The sequence below is a fragment of the Taurulus bubalis genome, assembly GCF_910589615.1.
Source record: "Taurulus bubalis genome assembly, chromosome: 6".
Lineage (NCBI taxonomy): Eukaryota > Metazoa > Chordata > Actinopteri > Perciformes > Cottidae > Taurulus > Taurulus bubalis.
Genome location: NC_136594.1, coordinates 16,628,357 through 16,647,741, shown reverse-complemented (window position 1 = coordinate 16,647,741; position 19,385 = coordinate 16,628,357). Strand labels below are relative to the sequence as shown.

At 39.9% G+C, this 19,385-nt stretch overlaps 2 protein-coding genes and 1 pseudogene across 4 annotated transcripts; all 3 read right to left on the bottom strand.

Annotated features, from left to right (window-relative positions):
• Window positions 1–244: 244 nt before the first annotated feature.
• get3 (guided entry of tail-anchored proteins factor 3, ATPase) lies at window positions 245–5,091 on the bottom strand (the record flags this gene model as incomplete). Its single annotated transcript, XM_079219390.1, has 7 exons — window positions 245–1,602; window positions 1,706–1,903; window positions 2,403–2,510; window positions 2,995–3,145; window positions 3,274–3,422; window positions 3,995–4,142; window positions 4,949–5,091. 7 exons carry the CDS (start codon window positions 5,089–5,091, stop codon window positions 1,474–1,476), a joined length of 1,026 nt encoding a protein of 341 aa, XP_079075516.1. The 3' UTR covers window positions 245–1,473.
• Window positions 5,092–6,433: 1,342 nt separating this feature from the next.
• Window positions 6,434–7,359, bottom strand: LOC306738223 (noggin-like; annotated as a pseudogene). Its single transcript has one exon. The product of its transcript is annotated as a noggin-like (transcript).
• A 556-nt stretch (window positions 7,360–7,915) lies between these two features.
• On the bottom strand, window positions 7,916–15,729 carry LOC306737929 (target of Myb1 membrane trafficking protein). Of its 2 annotated transcripts, none has more exons than XM_079219738.1 (15): window positions 15,593–15,729; window positions 14,035–14,119; window positions 13,548–13,626; window positions 13,188–13,337; window positions 12,503–12,637; window positions 12,254–12,403; window positions 11,559–11,675; window positions 10,614–10,747; window positions 10,449–10,491; window positions 10,241–10,358; window positions 9,640–9,706; window positions 9,019–9,094; window positions 8,839–8,898; window positions 8,694–8,733; window positions 7,916–8,492 (listed from the first exon to the last, which is right to left on the bottom strand). In XM_079219738.1, exons 1-15 carry the CDS (start codon window positions 15,663–15,665, stop codon window positions 8,350–8,352), a joined length of 1,470 nt encoding a protein of 489 aa, XP_079075864.1. In that variant the 5' UTR covers window positions 15,666–15,729; the 3' UTR covers window positions 7,916–8,349. The 2 variants fall into 2 exon arrangements, with proteins under 2 accessions (XP_079075864.1, XP_079075865.1); XM_079219739.1 differs by having other exon boundaries at window positions 10,241–10,355.
• Between the last annotated feature and the right edge of the window lie 3,656 nt (window positions 15,730–19,385).

The window sequence follows — 19,385 nt, the reverse complement described above, 5'->3', positions numbered from 1 at the left end:
GTGGCACATCTTCATCCCGGGCATTGGCCTTTCATCGGAGTCAGTCCCTACTGAACTGTGGTGTGGAAGGTTAACTGGGACTTCGTGCTCTGTCAGAGGCAATCTGCAGTCAGGTCGGTTTAGGTCTGTGTGCGCTCTTATGGAAAATAGCTTCCATCTACTCAAAATAACATCAGCAATAACATAATAAAATAAGCAGTGAGCATGTGGTTTAAAAAGAAAAAAAAGACAAAAGGCTCTCAGCTGAGGCAATTTTAGTTTTTTAATTAACACTCGCAACATAATTAAAAGAAAATCTATAGAAAACAGATTATTAAACCAAAAGCATCCAGTGACCGGAAGGGGGTAATTATGCATTTCCTTGAGGATGAAACAACCTGTTAACCAATCAAGTCCAGAATTTAATCACCAGGGCAAAGATGCTGTGATTTTACTGAAACAACTTGCCATCCATTTGTTCCACATTTGATCGAGCAACATTCAATATATTTTTTACAATGCACTAGAATAAGGCTACTAATATCTTTCAATAGTGTTCCCTTATAGTCGTCTGTAAACAGGGTGGACACAAAATGTTTGACCGAGTGTTGGGAACCTGCCTGGTAGTGTAACAAACTTTATCTTCCAGCCGCTCACACGTCTCCAACCAAATACCACCTGAAGCAGCGGCCTAAAATATTTAACAGAAGCCACTAAGACTGTCCAGTTCAAACAATGACATCGCCATATAACTCCCATCTTGACTTGATTCAAAATCTCATTGACATTAGGGTTACTGCATTTACACCAGGGTTATATGGTGATTGGAGATCTAATAATTTGACACGTTTTTCATATTGATTTTTAGGGAAATTATCTCTTTTCATTTGCCTGCCATCAAACCCTGAATCTTGACATTTTGATGTAAGTTCCAGATGTGAGTGATGAATTTGCATTACATTTTGGTCAAAAGTCAAACTGGAGGACAGACACAGCGACCAAACCACACAGAATAAACAAAGCATTAACACCAACCATCTGAAAGCCGTTTTATCCTGGAATACACAGCACCGTCACTGGAAACACTTTGCTTTCACAACTGAGGCCTGACATTGCGAATGATGGATGAGGGGATGTTTTTTTTTGGAGAGAGAAAGTTAAATGCTTAAAGTAGGAAAAGTACAACTGCCACATGGAGGACATGAAGGAAAGTTGAGGTGAACGGCAGCACAAATCTGTACCATCTTACTTCTGTAACAATATAGAAGGTTACGTATGCGTGTGTTTGATTTCATCAGCTCCCCTTCAACAAGGACATGTGTCCTGCTGTAGCAGTGCTCTGCTTGGGATCACGGACTGAGGAGTGAGTGGATCAACGTGAGGCTGTTACTGCAGGGTTTGAGGCTGGTTGGGGGTGGAGCTCAGAGGAGGCGAGTTCAGACTGTAAAGGTGTGTTCTGCAGGAGGGACAGGGGAGGTCCTGCAGGGAGGGAGTTCACTTATTTGGGGGTTTGTATGGTTCCAGAAGTTGCTGAGAGAACGTGTTGACCTTGTCTGACCCTCGAACTTCATGGGGCAGCAGCGGTAACTTGACTATGTGGAAGTCTTCATAAAGGTCCTCCATCTGTAGGGAGCAGACAGACCATTAATGAGGCACACAGCATGTGACAGTCAGTGCAAACTATGCAGCCGTATTGACAAAACCACATAAAACTACCGAGTTTTACCTGATCTAAATATTTGGACTGAATTTTGTGGCGGGCTTCACACATTTTGCACGGCCTCTCAGATTCAGGGAAAACAAGTTGATTGACGATGATGTTGTGCGTGTCGATGCGGCATTTGGCCAGCTCTTGGATGAGCCGCTCCGTCTCATACAGAGAGAGGAACTCAGCGATGCACACACAGATGAAGGTTGTCTGTTCCTGTTGGAGGTGAGGAAGAAATTAAGAGTTTACAGAAAGCTTTTAATATGAATAGTTCATGTGGAGAGTTGTCCAAAATATTTTTGTATTATCTACATAATGTCTATGTAAAAATTAACATTTGAACACACGACAGCAGAGTTGCAATCAGGAAAAGATACAATAGAAATAGGATATTATCATAATGTCTTAAGCAGTCGACATAAAACATATAGATGCAGTAATAGTATATTTGATCCACGTATAGATGCATACAAAATGGAGATCCAGTCACAGCAAGTGAAAAGTGTTTGCAGTGAAAATGTTTTTGCTAAATTGCAAATTGCTGACTTTGACTGGCAATACTGAAATGGATAAAAATATCTTTTGTTCCTCTATAGAGCAACAAAGACTCTGCATGCAGATATAGAAACACTTCAGTAACTAAGTTTAGTTTGAAAAGCCTGTGTTGCACAAAAAGAAAAACTCAAACATCATGAAAGCAACCAGAGGGACTTACAGGATCTTTGAACTGCTCACTGACTGAGCGGATGACTGGCAAGGTCTCCTCCAGCTTAGAGGCCAGCTGGTCTGCGTTCATGTCCCCCAGACCGAGCATGTTACACATCTACAAACAGTGAGAGAGAAACACTCATATTTAATGTGTAAAATAAATGAATAACTCCTTTGAATACAAACCACAAACTTTATTTACCTTTTTGTTTGTTTTTTACCTTTCCACTTGGTATCATTACTTCAAGTTCAACAGTAGCTTTGTGGATCTTTTCAAAACATCTTAACTCCAGGGCTCTCAAGTGTCACGCATTGAGCGTGACTGTCACGCATTTCGGTCTCAAGTCACGCCCTCCCGCCACAGATCGTATTTCTCACGCTGAAAAAAAACTCTAGGCTATTTAATGTGCCGCAGCACGTAAACATGACCTGGTCGCGCTGCCCTCACCATGGAGGAATGAGGGAGGGAGGGAGGGAGGAGGAGGAGGATATGTCACTCTTACCTGTCTTAAAAACTTGAGAGCCCTGTAACTCCCATTATAAAAATTGGTAAATGACTACAATCAATGAGTGGCAGGACCTGCTCCTCTCTTCCTCACCTGGGAAATGAAAGGACTGATCTGGTTCTTTATCTGCATGAGGCGGCCCAGACCACGCTCCACAATGGTGGGAAAGTTGAGCAGCCGTAGTGTGTGACCAGTGGGGGCAGTGTCAAAGACCACCACTGAGAAGTTCATGCCTTTCACTAACCTGGGGGACAGGGAGACGGAAGTGCTGAGTTAGTACAACACTGACTACCCTTTATTTATTTATTCAGTCAAATTACTGAAAAATAAATGCAAATCTGCTTTGGTTTTCCAGTGACCATGTTGTCTTACCTCATGACCTCTGCATAGCTCATGGCCTCGTCGATGCCAGGGAAGGCGCTCATGGCCTCCTGCATCATCTTCTTACCCATGCTGAGCATGTTGTCCTCCTCAAAGAACTCATCAGGCAGCTCTGCCACACCCAGGCTTGGGTCAATCTCCTGCACCCACACAAGCACAAGTAATCAGCACTTCTGAGGTCCTGCGCAACTACAAATAGTTTCAGGGCATTCAGCAAGTTAGTTTGATACACAGTGATGTTTTGTGCTTGAGACACGAATGCGGAATGGACTATCCTCGTGACACTAAAGAGATAGTTACCTAATTTTCCATAAACAGCCTAAATACATTTGTTAACAAATGCTGCTCTGTTTCTATCCACTTGTCCATCTATTTTAGGAAAAACAGCAAAAAGATCAATGTGAATTATATGCAACATTTTGACATGTCACAGTAGGAAAAGAACAGGTTACAAATTACTTAATTTAATTTAGCTGCTTTGGTTTCAGGGTCGTGGTATTGTGCATGACACACTGTTATGGCTTTCAGGGCTGTCGCAACAGAACAGAGCCTTAACTGTGCCATTTTCTTTTAACTCATGTATAATGTATTAGGGCTTAACATTTTTCATTTATTTAATTCTGCTGTTTTCACTTTACTATCTTTACCGTTTAAATTATGGCATCCAAATTGATTATAGGAACGTAGCTTTTCTTAATGCAGTGCCACTCACCATTGCAAAGAGGTTGTCGTAGCCCATGACTTTCGTGGGCACCTTGGAGAACTTCTGGTCAAAAGCATCGGAGATGTTGTGAGCTGGATCGGTGGAGATGATGAGGACACTCTCCCTGACAGAAGCGAGCTGCACAGCCAAACTGCAACTAGAAAAATGACACAGAAGATGTTTGTAATCTTTGAAGTTGCATTAAGTAAACGGCAGTGAGCAAGTTGAGCGATACATACTCTAATTAGGTGGATGCTGTGAATGCCTGTCAGATCCACAGGACGTTTAAACCTGTACTATGTGGGCATTATAGTACCCATATAGTATAATAATGTATTCTTATTTAATTATCTAACGCGAGCTACTTAATGTTGGATGTTGCTTAATTCTGTTTTTTGTTGTTGTATATTCTTTATTTTTGTAATTTTCGCCTTCAACGATGGTTAAAGGACTTAGCTGTCAGTATATGGGGCAAACTGACAGCTAACGCTAGCTAGCTAGCTAGCTAACCAGCGTTAGCCTACTCGTTACCCACGGATGACGGATAACGTTAGACGTCCTTTAGCGGAGTCACAACAAAAAGTTATCCCTTGAAGAAAACCAGCAGGCTGTCGGTGCCACCCTGCATCGTGACTGTCACCCCTCTTGAGAAAGTCAAGGATGCATGTGCCAGCTGGCTAACGTTAGCTCGTGACAGCATTCAATTCACACAGCTATCGGCAGATAATGGCTAACCGGCACCTGACTTAGATGTAACGTAACGGCGACGATCTTCTAAAGCGTGCGCGTCCGACACGTGTCACGTGAAGCTGCTGTTCATTAGATTCGTGTTGTGTAAAAAAACATTCGTTGACGGGAAAATCCACGTAAAAGTCATGGTGGCAGCTAATCTGAGCTAGCTAGCTGCGTTAGCTTGTGCTGAGTCAACATCAGGAGCTAAAGAGCATTTTGTCTTCAACTTACCTGCATGTGGTTTTACCAACGCCGCCCTTTCCGCCCACAAATATCCATTTCAAAGACTTCTGCTCGATGATGTTTTTCAGTGTTGGTTCTAACGGCTCCACGTCGGGCGCGTCTTCAAACTCGTCTTCTACTGAAGCTGCCATCTTGTCTGTGTACACTCACTGTAGCGTACAGCTCAGGTGGGATGCGCCCGCACTGCTGCCTTCACTGCTGCTCGGACAGAGCAACACTGCAGCTGTTCAAATGGAGGCCGCTGTCAACGAGAGAAGGAACTCGGGTCAGGAGGAATGTCGTTGTCGGAGATTTGTTTGATATCAGACTAACCCTGGAGAGATATTGAGACATTACAATAGGGGTGGGCCCAGTAATGAGGCTAATATATACACACACACACAAACACACACACACACACACACACACATACATATATATATATATATATATATATATATATATATATATATATATATATATATATATATATATATATATATATACAAATAAATTAAAAATATTATATATATACACACACACACATATACATATATATATATATATATATATATATATATATATATGTGTGTATGTGTGTGTGTGTGTGTGTGTGTGTGTGTGTGTGTGTGTATATATAATATTTTTTATTTATTTGTAATACATGTATTATTTATTTTCCATTCTTTAATGGAATCCATTCTTGTTGTCATTTATTGTAACTCAAATAATCAAAGGTGAATGCAATACAGTTATTTTATACAGTTTTATTAGGATATCAATGGTGTAATTTAATAATGATGTAATACACTTGGCTTTGTTCATGTGTTGTGAGAAAGTCAGCAGATATGGGCTATTGACTTAAACATTCACTACTCTTTGCTCCAGCTTGCTGTATAGTGAATCAAGCATACCACATCTTTAGTTGCTTGTATGCTATTATATAATACAAAAGAAAACCATTCCTGTCGCAAAATTATTTTTCAGAATTGCCCAACTGGATACCAATTTCTCTTGGATTTTCAATTTTAGGATAGGATAGATATTCCTTTTAGGTTGACATTTTAAAGTGTATTTGATTTAAAAAAAAAAAAAAAGTACAACCATGCTAATTGTGAAAAGCAAAAAAAGAGGAAGAAACAAAAGGACAGAAAGGCGAAAAGTCTACAGTGTTCTGAAACCATTGGGGAAAACAAATTTTTCAAATCATATGAATGTATCACAACTGGTGTTACTGACACCTGTGAGAAAAACCTGTGATCTAAAGGTTATCAATTTTAAGCCCTATAATCACAGAATGGACCATCAAGTGAATGATAGGCTTTTCAGTAGTTTATCACTGCTTTATGTAACAAACAACTGTGTTGTCAACTCTCACAAATCTGTGTTTTACTGGAAAAGAGCATGATGCCAAAGAAGCAAAATAATTCAACAATATTTTAGGAGAAAATATTTTTATTAAAATCTGCTTAAAGCCAGTAACATAAAGGTGCAACATCTTACTGAGTGATTAAAAGCAAATATGATTAGGTTTGGAAAATCATTTGACACATTTTTGATTAAATCAAGAACAACTTAATGGCCGTATAAAATACATATGCATATAAACATCCAGCATATTATGATGATTGAAAAGCTTAAGCTCCAGTGAGAAAAAAACATTTATTTACAAGAACATGTACATGCTGTGACCACAGGGTAAGACACTTGCCTCCATAAACACTTTTTCATGACTTCACCTGTACCTATCTCAATTCTGCCATCAGATCTGACAGGTTTTATCCCTCTAGAAACATCTCCTCCCTCTGGGATTTTCAAGCAGTGCCAAGTCAGAATCTTTACATGCGCTGCAAGAGCTCGCACACACTCCATCCCACCGGGAAAGGAGCAACTTTGCACTCCATCTGATTTTTCACAATCCGTCTGACGCAGCCAACGTGGCCAGAAAGCTGGACCCAGATCCACCCATTGGTAGCTCAATCCACAAGTGGCAGAGCGCACTAACCAGTCTCTGACTGAACTGGCGACATGTGAGGGCAGAGAACTGATGTCTTGATCTGCAGCTTCCTTTCCCAGCTTAATGGCTTGATTTGCTGCAGCCTCTCTCAGCTCTGGAGACACACTCAGGTTGAACTTCTTCCTGGCAGCGGTGTCGTTGGGTAATTTTCCGGCAGCGACTCATTACCCAAAGGTTGACCACCGGCTTCAGATGACTGTTCTATGGACATCCAGAACAGGTCAAAAGAGGATCCCAGAAGACGCAGGAGGCGTGAGGGGTGGCGGTGTCTGCGTTTGGGCATGTAGTGGTAGTCCTCAGGGTTTGTCAGCAGGGTGTATGGAGGGACTGGGTGTGAGTAGGACAGCAGACTGGCTCTCAGTTGAAGAAACGGTGAATTCCAGTCTGTGTCCTCCTCATCTTGAAAGGACAGAAAGAGAAATCCAGCAGACACACAACACAATTAAATGGTCGAGACATGGTTTTAGGTGTGGATGGTTCAACAGAAGGATGAGTTATGGGTTTTTTCTCTGGATGCTTTACACACTCCTACACCAGCCATCCTTGAGTTTATGCACAATAACACACTGCAATCAGTGCCTTATAACACAAACAGCAGACATATTATTGAGGATGGCGACTAAGCTCCCACTTCTTTTTCAAGGCTCTGATGTTTTGGCTAGCTTCATAGGACACATCTGAGAAGCTAGGTTCATGTGTTGATTACCCGATTTAGTTTGACATAATTCCCAGCAGGCATAAGGCAAGAAAAAAAAAGAAGAATCATTTGACCTTGATTTGGTGGAGCAGCAATCACAGACACAATATCTTGAACAATACCAGCTCTCTCTCACACAAAGAATGCTCTTAGGTCAGTTATAAAATGAGCTTCAGGCTAAATTCCCATCATGGCAGCTTAGATAATGACATAGCAGACCGAATTATAAAAAGAGGACAGATGCAACATGTTTGCAGGATAATAACCCTATTTATTCTCAACTACACAAGATCTGTCTGGGTCAAAGGCACACAATGGCGTGATATCAAACATATTTGCAATATTATACGTAATTCTAAACAATTGTTGCAATTTAAGTTTGTGTTGACAGCAACATTATAATAATATCATTCATAAATACAGTCATAGTAAGTTTTTTATACTTGGATAAAGATAACAAAGAGCAGGAATTAACTAAGAAATATTGGAGTTGAGTTGTTTTGGCAGCTGGTCTGTAGTGTCAGGTTTATTGTGTGTGTGTGTGTGTGTGTGTGTGTGTGTGTGTGTGTGTGTATGTGTGTACTTTCAGTGGAAACCTGACTTAACACAGCATGTGTGTAATTGTGGTAATTTTTGTATATGATTATTAAAAATGTATGTTGACATTTACATCCACCCTCTTGTTTGTCCTGAAACTCAAAGTGAGAAAAGATGATCTGATCTTTCCTGTTGCCGGGTAGATTGCGGTGGCGGTCTGGCTGTGCAGGGCGGCACGCTTTGAATTGCCTGTCCACTGTGGTCTGATGCCTTCGCCCGATCTTCCAGAAACTGATCAAACTCTGAAAGGGACAGTTGTAGTTAGATGTGTGTGTGTGTGTGTGTGTGTGTGTGTGTGTGTGTGTGTGTGTGTGTGTGTGTGTGTGTGTGTGTGTGTGTGTGTATGTGCATGAACACATGAACACACAGGAAGTAAACATGAAATATGAAACATTATTATTACACTAAAATGGCAGCAATGGCCAGTAGACGGAACAACATACCCTCACTGGAAACTCCCTCACTAACTGAAGACTTCTCTTCCTGCACATCCAAACATAATAAAACAGATTAAATATATATCATCCTGCAGTATATTATACATTATTTAAAAAGAACACAATTTAATAGAGAGAAGCTTTCTCTTACCATATCACAAGATAACCATTTGTCAACATCGTTCTGCAGAGAGTTTTTTGACGGTGGCATCTAAGAGGAAAAGTATTCAAAGAGGCAACACTGTTTAACAATTATCAGGACACTTTGTATTTTTGTTTCACAGGAAATGTTTTGTTTGACTGCATGTCTGTCTGATGGCGGTATACTCACCCCGCCTGTGACCTGCAACCTTGTATCCAGAGCTCCAGCAAGGCCCTCCACAGCTCCTGGGTCCTCATACCTGACACTGGGGATAGGATATATTGTAATGCTGTGACGCAGTCTTTGCCCGAGAGTCAAACCTTGGACGTTGCAATTACGTGCCATGCAACGTTAAACATTTGGCTATGACCGTTGTTTATTTCTTATTAGTAAAATAATCTTTTGTTTTGTGAAATGCAAATTGCCAAGTGAAAGTCTAATTAAAAAAAAAAACTGTAAAAGCTTTGTGTTCCTCATATGGTGTCAAAAACTAAACTGTAAATATATTTCATCGGAGGCTTATTGGCAAAAATAACCTCAGGCTCACCAGTCAGATTGTAATTTCATCTCACTACATTCAGACGTTTTTAATGAAATTATGTCTTGAAATAATATTCAGATTCAGTCACAGATTGCAGTTATCTGTAAAGCAGTTATAGCTAAGACTACTATGCCAGGTTAAAGTAACCACAAGGGATGAGGCCCTTCATCTCTTAGTCAGAGCTGCACACAAATAAAAACCCTGACATGTTGTGACAGTTTCGTGGTCATGATATGATGTGTGTCTTTCTGTCAGTTAGCATCGCTCACCTTTTCCTCTGCTCAGCCAGAGAGCTGCCTCTCGTCTGGGCAAACATGTCAAACTCCCCCTCCTCTTCTGCAAGACAGATTTTTACTCATCACCACTGAAAAAAAAAAGCTCCTCCATTCTGTTATCTATACTCCTGTCGCAACACATTTTTTATAATTAAGCTACAAACTGTTTTTAAATACTTTTAATATTTGTTTCTACTCAAATGTTATTATATGTATGGAAACCGTGATGCTGTACCCAGAGGCCACTTTCAAACAGATCATATACTCCAAGAGTGCAATTTTGGATTTCCTCCTTTTTCCTAAGTTGTCATGTTAGCCACGGTGATGTTTGTTATTGTGAAACATCTCTTTTAAACTCTGAACTCTCCATGTGATGCCCAGCCACAGCATCCTGTTTTCTGCCAGATATACGCCAACTTATGAAAGCAGAACTGTGTGTGTGTCATTCATGTTGATTCATTCAGTGTGAAGGCAGGTCGAGTGTGTACGTAAAGGAAACAGAAAAGAAAAAGTGTCCACGTTGAGTTCTTATCAACATTCCTGGTGTTACAAAAGAGTGCGCATATGAAGCAGAAGTTATACAAAGTTTACTCACTGTGATCGGCTGACTGCGGTCGACTGGCGGGGGTGCTGCTGACTGCTGGTTGGCTGGTTGTTGTGATGACAGCCGGTTGGCTGAGGTTGATGAGGCTCGGGTTGCTGGTAGAGCTCTGCTAGAGTGAGGACGCAACACAGTGGGGCATCACCTCATGTGTGAGCTTGTTCTTACAGCAGAAATGAGGAGGAGCGAGTCGTCTTCTTACCTGTTGACTATTTGGAATTTGTGCCTTGTTCAGTCTGTCAAACCTAACACACGATTACAATACAATGAGCATGAATTTAGCCATTAGAAATATACTTATTGCACTTTTATAATCCAAATAATAATACTTGTACAATCCAAAACATAAAGCTAGGCTGCAGCACACCTCTCATAGCGGATGAAGGCGTTGTGAAGGTCATCGTTGACCATCAGCAGCTCTTCAATAAAGCCTTCATCCAGCAGCTGGGGGATGAGCTCCACCACTCGAGTCTGCATGCTCTTACACACCGAGTAAAGCTGCTGCTTGGACACCGGAGGACAGAGAGATTGATTAATTCTCTTAGATCCAGTCCCAGGATTATATGATCAAATGTACTTTTGTTGGTGTACCCAATTTTCTTCATCCTGATTTATCTACTGATTTATCTACTGTCTACACATGGCATGCTTTTATGACAAATTGTACCAACACAAAAATGTAGACTGTTAAATTTAAAGTCAAAGAAAAGTATGATCACACTATAATGCAGCATCAGAATAAAACACACAATAATATATGGTACATCTTCATAGAAGTAATTGTTTTAAACAGCGCTGTGTCACACCGCGGTGAGGGTTGTCTTGTCTGGGGTTTTTGTCTCGTAACTTCCTGTTTTATTTTGAAGCCTGACTCTCCTCTCGTTTCAGGTCACTTGCTCTTCCTCATGTGTCACTGGTCTGATTGTCTCCCCTGATCCCTGAGTGGTTCCACCTGTTCCCCATTGCCCTCATGTGCTTATAGTCTGCGTCTTCCCTCTGTCCTGTGCCAAAGTGTTTGTCCTTGTCGATGCACTAAAGCCCGTGTCCACAGCCATAGATAAGAATTTTGCCCAAGAGTTTTGTTCGTGAGTAGTTTTGTTCTGTTTTTTTTTCCCCTCCTTCGGGAGCGCTTTATGTTTGATGGATTATTAAGAAAGTTGTTTGGAACAAAGGACACAATAAAGTGCACCAGTACGACTATCTCCTGCATCTGGGTCCTCCTTTTAGACCAGGCCTGACACGCTGATGATGGACAAAGACTTAGGCAGAAAGGCAGGCACACACACAAAGACACACACACACACACACACACCTGTAGCAGCTCTGTATCATCTTGCTGGCTCTGTCCAGGTATTAGCTCATTCAGCAGCTCTGTCATCACGGTGAGATTTCCCTTCACCAGCGCCAACTCACTTCGCAGCTTCCGTTCCTGGATAAGAAACTTTTTTTAAATCAACAGCAGTCAAAAGCAACAATACAATGGCGTGTATTCCATAAAGCCAAAAATTGGGCATAGAAACAGCCTATTACTCACGTGATAGCTATATGTTAGTTATATTTTGAAATGGAAAAAGCAGGAAAAGCACAGGTGGAACTAAAATCATTCACAATGGCTCTGCTCCAGCTCTAGTCAAATTGTCAGTTCTGACAACTTCATTTTCACTCCACACTTTTCCCCACGATCACATGTGCAAGACTCAGTGTCCAGTTTGGGAACAACGGGCCTGATTTAAGATGCAGTTAAACTCTAGTCTATGCTCGTGGTTTAAATACCGTTTCAGAGGCAAAACAAGAGTTTACAAATTGAAATATGCTGAATATTGATACAACATATTAGTGCCTTTAAGATGTATTAAAGATTGGACATTTGTGTATTTTATTGCAACACAATAGATGCATCTCGGATATTTGCAAATAAAAAGGTTCTTTAATGTCAAATTGAAAGCACATTGATCTTGAGTCTACAAATATTACTAACTTTGAAACGTCATTTTTCGTCAGTTGTACCTGTACTGCAGAGAGGGAGGCTGGTCCCTCACTGGACAGGACTGGAGGTGACGTACTCTGAGTGGGAACACTGGGAGGTTCTTGTAGTTGTGACTGCTGTGTGGGAGCAGCGACCGGGATCATTTCAGGAGTCTCGTTTTCTGGTATGCTCTGCAAGATGAAGGGGAGAACATGCGATGTAGAGAAAGATATCTGGAGTCAAGATGCATTTCTTTTGGTAAGCTATTTTCACTTTGTAGACCGTCTCACCCTATTCGGAGTGTGGATGGGGGACAGAGCATCCAGATCTGTCATGGGGAACTCTAGACCACGTCTCTTCAGGTCGTCATATACGCACACCACCCCCGCTAGGGAGGGAGAGCTACGAAACGCATCAGCCCACGACTGGGGATGATATGATGAAAGAAATCATGAGAATAACGGATTCCTAAATCCTTATTCAATAACACAGTCTACTGGCCAAATGAGGGGGAAAAACAAGAAGAAACCCAAAACAACAGAAAAGGATCACTCCTTCAGCATAGTTATCTAATGTTATCATTCCTGTTAGTCTGTTACTACACACAACTTTGACCATGTAGCACAGGAAAGTGTGAAGGCATTTAAATCAGAAAGAACACTAAAGATAACCCAATTGTACATTTCTGCAGCCATTACAGAGGCCAGCGTAAGCAAACCATAAAAGCTGTGGTTTTATGGTAGTAAATTGAATATATTTGGGTTTAGAAATACTGGTTTAGGGGGGAAAACATTAGCAAGACATCGCTTTTGGTTTTGGTCAAATGTGATGGAGATTTTCTTTTTTTTATGGACACGATTAATCAGTTATTTAAGACAACAAGCAGCAGACTAATCAAAAGGGAAATACTGATTAGTTGCAGGCCAAGTGCAGACAGTTTCTGTCATATTGCCCTCTACAGGAGCATCCACATACCTGAATGAGGCTGAGCACCCGATCATGAAGGGACGTCGGGGGGTTATATTTGGGCAGAATGGAACGCACCAAAACTCCTTCAATAAACTCCTGCGACGCCACAAAACTGTGGAAGCGATGGCCACAGTTCTTCACACAGGCCTCAAGAACCTGTGTGACAGTGATGCAGTCCATATAAAAAAAATGTTGCATATGTAATTCCATCTATGCGAGTCAAAATAAAGCTTTTGTCTCAATGCATACACTAAGACTTCAATGTTAAATTAGCCGCAAACCATTGCGACTAGGCCACCAGCCAATCAGGACCGTGAAAGAATGGATCAAATCGTTGCACACGATCACCTACAGACGATTACTCACCGTAAGGGCCAACATGATCTCTCTGAAGTTCTTGTTGCCTACGATTCTCTTCTTAAGAGCTTTGACTGCATCTCTGGGCCTGAGAAAGAAAGAAAAACTGATATTTATAAGTGAGGAAATGAGCAAAGAAAGGTTGGTTTGTTTGTGGTTCATCTCTATGAGAGAGATCTCATAAAGTTGAGCTTTTTACTGGATACATCTCACCACTACACATGTTGCATTTCAGGATTACAGTGACATTTGCCTTTTAGCGTTACAAAAACCACACTGCAGAGAAAACACTGGCCGAGAAAACATTGGCCTTAACCATAAGTCATTCAGTCACAACCCAAAACAATTAAAATAATGAAGGACGTGACAATGAAAAGTAAAATTAAAATAAAATGTGTAGTGCTACAGACAGTGCAGCGTATTAGTCAGAAGGATGAGGCAATGTGCAGATGTGGACAGTTCGAGGCTTCTTGGTGAAACCCCGTTACTTGCGTACCCCTCGTCTGTCTCGTTGATGATGTCACAGATCTCCATATTGAGCCCCCAGTCCTCGGACTGCAGAGCAGCGCTGGTCGCTCGCTCTGTCAACAGAGAGTGAATCAAATAAAGTTACAGTTATATAGGAGTACTAATATGGTAATAGAAAAATTACAGGATTACCAGAAGACCTTCTTCTGATATCATGATATCTGCAAGATAAATAAGAAGTCACACAGGCCATTTCTAGCTGGTCTTTTTTAGATTTATTACATAAATTAAAAAGGTGTCAGTTGGGATAAAAATGTGTGATTCACATAATCAATAAAATCAATAAAACACCACATGGAAAAATGATAATGATATCATACAATAAATAAGATATGTTGGTTGTTTTATTTGTATCTGCGGATCTAAAGACAGAATTCTAAACTGCATTTACAGAAGTGATACTTGAGGTTACACACCTAATTTGTAATTTGTGATTTTGGGCTATACAAAATAAACAGAATTGAATTGAATTGATGCCTCCACCTTCATCCAACAAGGCCCCATCAACTTTAAACCAGCAAGAGGAGCACAGACAAACATCAAATACTGAAATCTCTCATGTGAATTGAGTGGTATGCTTTTTTTTTAGCATAGGAACTCGTTGTTTATAGGTATAAGCTGATTGATAACGTTGGTTTTCAGCTAAAACGTGTATTTCCCTCCAAACTATTTAGCAATCAAAGCCAGCTTTCTTTGCACTTCACCCCTCACAGACTTCTCTTAAATCTCTAAATCTCCTTCATTCCTCTCCACCAACACCCCCCCACAACCTTTCTCAATCCCATTTTACTCCCTTCCCCTTTGCATCCCCCCTCCTCCTCTTCCTCCTCCTCTACCTCCTCCCCCCCTCTCCTGGCTCCCTCCACTTCATGTGACTGTCAGCTGCTTTCTGCTCTCATTGGCCCCAGACTAGCTGAAGCCTCTGACATTACTGTGTGAGAAAGTGAGAAGATGAGGAAAGAGGAAGGGAGGCTTGGGATGGCTGTGTGTCAGCTTCTCACATCTCTTGACTGTCCTGATTACACATCTGTCATCGGCAGCTGTCTTAGAGTCTGTTGAGGATATTTTTGCTTCACAAACCGCAGGCAACTTGTTTATAAGTTGCTCAACATGACACATGCTTGTTAAACAGCGATAGTGACTCTCGTGCATAATGGTGTGAAACTGTATCTTGACAAAAACACATAGATCGAGGAAGTGAGAGGAAACTCAAAGCGCCTCTTTAATTCGTCAGATGAGTTGTCATTGAACTTGCAAAACCCAATCAAACGAAAGATCGGGAGGCTTGAGTCCCGCCTCTGTTTCGTCATTGGCTCTAAAGACTTATTTCTATGCTTTCTTTCTCTCTTTTTTTGCATTTTAGATCAGGAAACAAAAATGAAAAGTGTTATTAAATAGTTTTAGGCCACATCCCCGTGAATGTGGTTGTAAAATGCTGAAACATGTTATTGATTAGGTCATTTAAATAATGTCAAATTGAATCCAGCGGTGAACAACTCCTAGTTTCAAAAGCAACGGCGACTTACCGATCCTCTGACCGACTGGCGTTGAAAAGGGGTTTCCGATGAGAAACTCCATCTTCTCCCCGAGTGAAAACATCTTCGAAAATGACAAGCGTCCCCTCTAACTATAGTAGCTAAGTAATTTGGCAGCTACTGAGCTCAAAACTACGGTGTTTCCGTTTGCTCTCAGCGTCCTCCGCTGCTTCAGAGGCGCACGGGCTCTCTTTAGTGGTCACGTGAAAACTCCCACAGGGCAAGGAACCAGCAGACATCAACAGAGAGGCGCATAGAGCTGTTTCACGTGTACGGTCGTAAAGGTAGTATTACCAGCAAAATATAGCCTACATAAAGTATTAAAAGTAAAAGTTGTCTATTTGCAGACTGAATAATATATGTTCATTATTATAAGAATATTCTCTTTTTTTATAATGTATCGGCCTATAATTGGCAGTGGTGGAGCTCAAGAAGTCTATATATATATATATATATATATATATATATATATATATATATATATATATATATATATATATATATATATATATATATATATATATATACACCATATACCATATATATACCATATACCATATACCATATATATATATATATATATATATATATATATATATAAATATACCATATACCATATATATTTATATATATATAGTATTAATAATTAAAGAAAAGTAGCAAAACAGTTAACTAAATGTAAAAGTCCTGCATTAAAAATCTAACATTTCAAAAAAAGTATTCAAAAGTCATAGTATGTCGAAAAAAGTAAAAGAAGCCATAGTATCTCTAAAAAAGTATAACATGTCGAAAAAGTATGAACAAAAGTAATAGTATTGCATGATAAAAAAGTATTTTAAAAAGTCATAGCATGTCGAAAAAAATATACAAAATAGTAGTAGAGCTGAGTAGTAGAGCTGACCAAGAACCCGATGGTCATCATTGCTCTGTGAAGAGAGGAGAACCTTCCATAAGGACAACCATCTCTGCAGCGCTCCAGTTATTTTTACTAGTTTATAGTTTCCAGCTTTTCCTCGATTGTAATTCAGCTCTTGGATTATTTAGATGATCCAATTTTTCCAGTTATATATTTCAACTACAAGGATGTTAAGCAATTCAGTTCAGTGGTTTGGGGCTTCAACACTTTTCAGCAGGTAGTTTCCCTTTTCTGTATTTTCAGCTATGTTCAGCTATTTTTCATTTGCTTTCAGCTTTCAACGTATTTTCAGCAGGAAATGCATTTTCTAGTTGAGATACAGTCTCGCCTCACAGCACATGAACCGCTGAGGGAAGCCGTGCTCACATGGTAATACAGGTATCATGTGAACAAAGAGACCAGTTTTTAAAATGTGTAAACAGAAAGCATTATGCTTCAAGGAATTATTTGTAGGTGTCAAATTCTGGCATACCTTTATGCAGCAGCACCATCTAGTGTCATAAATGTAGCCTGCACAAAAAACTACACATCAACATTTGGTGGAGAAGCGTTCAGAGTTAAATCTGTTCACTCGTATTACTTCAGGTAAAAATCGGAATAATTTTTTGCCACAAAGTTTAATGGGTCTATTAGAAAACTGACCTCATATCATTTTTTTTACTAAAGTATTTTTTGGAAATCATGTGCCTTTATCTGAGACAGTAGAAAGATTACAATAAAGGTCCAAGAGCCGATCCACTAATTGATCAATTCTCACCTCTACTTTTTTACAATGTTGCGTCGTACTTTAACCTGTGAAAATCAATACAAGTTCCTTATCATTTTATGTTTTGTATGTAAATCAATTCTTAATTTCTAAAGTAATTAGTAACTGAAGCTGTTAAATAGTACTAGTAATAGTAATAGTAAAAAGAACATTATTGTAGTAGAGTAGATGTGGGTGCAGAAATGTATTTCTGCACCCACTAGGGCTATTTGAATAATTGTGGTGTTATAATACAAGGCTACACATGTGAGATGTTGTTCAGATGTGTCAATATAAGTCTATATGTTACTGGTTAAGAGTAAATTAAGATGCACAACAAAAATGAAAAGGTTTCAGGATGATTATTTCTTTGAAATTATGTAACTGTAAGGTCCAACTCTAACCCAAATGAAGCAGAACAAGGTTAGAGAGGGTTTAGTACAAAGAAAATTCAGGCGAGGTCTCCAAAATTTGCATTGGGGCACAATTGTGCACATCTGTGACATTTTAATTTTCTCATGAAGCAAACCATATATTTCACTTGTATATTAATTATGGTGTTCAATACATCCAAATACAGCATTTTGGGGATTTTGCATAAAACAAGCTATGATTTACAGTTTTATATAGTAATCGCTCAGCCTGCCCCCCCCCCCCCCCCCCCCCCCCCCCCCCCCCCCCCCCAGGGGGAGATTGGTTTTGAATTGATTAAGTACAACAACACAGCCTATAATAAGATGGAATATTAACAGGTGTGTTTATTTAGCCAAGCTATTCTTAAAGTGTTACAATAGAAATATAAGAATATTGTAGGGTTATCTCTAATGGAATATCAGCTAAACATACTATGACAAACGAATCACAGTTAATCCTCTTCAATCGAACTGCTGAGTAGACTGCAGAGGGCACACAAAAAACGCTAAAATGCACTGCTGTGGTTAAATAATGATTTAGGCTCAGTAATGCTTTTCTGGATTGGAAAACAACTTTAAAGTCAAAGGGTATTAGGCGGGAAAATGGTTACAACAGTATTCTCCTGATATGTAACACTAAGGGGAAATCGACTAAATGTAAGTTTTAACAATTTAATCATTCTTTTGGGGACAAAATTATTTCAAATATAAATAAGAAACGTGGTGTCAGATTTATACTCTTTTTGTTTCTGTGAAAATAGTCATTATTGAAAGAGAGAAGAAAACTGGCATACTGCTTGCCTGCCTGTATTTATACATTATCACCACTAGGTGGCAGCATTGAATCTGAATGGATCAGTAGTTTGATTTTTATGTCGTTCCAGACAAGCAACCATGTACCGACAGACCATGGACACTGGTGCATTACTAAAATGGTGAAATGAGAATCAGGTTTATCTACTGTACAGACAGTCTCTTTCTTTGAGAATTCCCACGAATGTAACCCTGATTGAGGGGTATTGTTAGAGTGATAGCACCAACTTGTTGCACTCTGAAAAATATACCTTAAATTTAAAGTAAGAAAGAATCGATGTGTTTCAGTATGACACGGTACAGCACCAGATTTAAAACCCATGCAACCATGGCCTCGATAGCTGTCAATTGAATTGCTGACGTGAGGTTTTGCTACTTGCCCGTCCCATGTAACAATCACTTTTATGTCAATGGGCTCTTTGGTTGTATCTGTCCCATAACCAGCATCCTGTTTCTCTAGGAACTGATAATGGAAATAATGTATGGGTGGGAGAGTAAACTACCACAACTTGTTGATTTCATGTCAGACACACACCTATCCACATTATAGATTTATTTAGAGAGCAGCAAGATAATGTACAGCACTCAGATCATTCTTGCAAAATGAACCCAGCCAGGACGATTCAAAACCAACATTATTACTTCTGTCCAGCAGTCAAACATGAAAAGAGACATGTTTTAAATGTTCCAGTAAATTGACACATTCTGTGTTGATAACATAATTGAGGAAGTAAAGATGAAAGTCTGTGACCTTTGATCTTTGAGTTCCTCCACTCCTTGCTCTCCAGATACCCTCAGGCCTCCCTGTGATGTGTTTATGACCGTAGTAAAAAGGGAAAGTGAAACAGCTATGGAGGCCTATTGTTTATTCTCAATGATCACATTTATGGATCTCTA

Excerpts from the sequence above, each read along its gene's own strand:
- LOC306737929 (XM_079219738.1), bottom strand. The coding sequence starts at position 15,665 with ATGTTTTCACTCGGGGAGAAGATGGAGTTTCTCATCGGAAACCCCTTT. Across the intron at positions 14,120-15,592 it reads GCCAGTCGGTCAGAGGATCG|AGCGAGCGACCAGCGCTGCT; the intron begins GTAAGTCGCCGT and ends CTCTGTTGACAG. Across the intron at positions 11,676-12,253 it reads CCTCCCTCTCTGCAGTACAG|GAACGGAAGCTGCGAAGTGA; the intron begins GTACAACTGACG and ends TTTCTTATCCAG.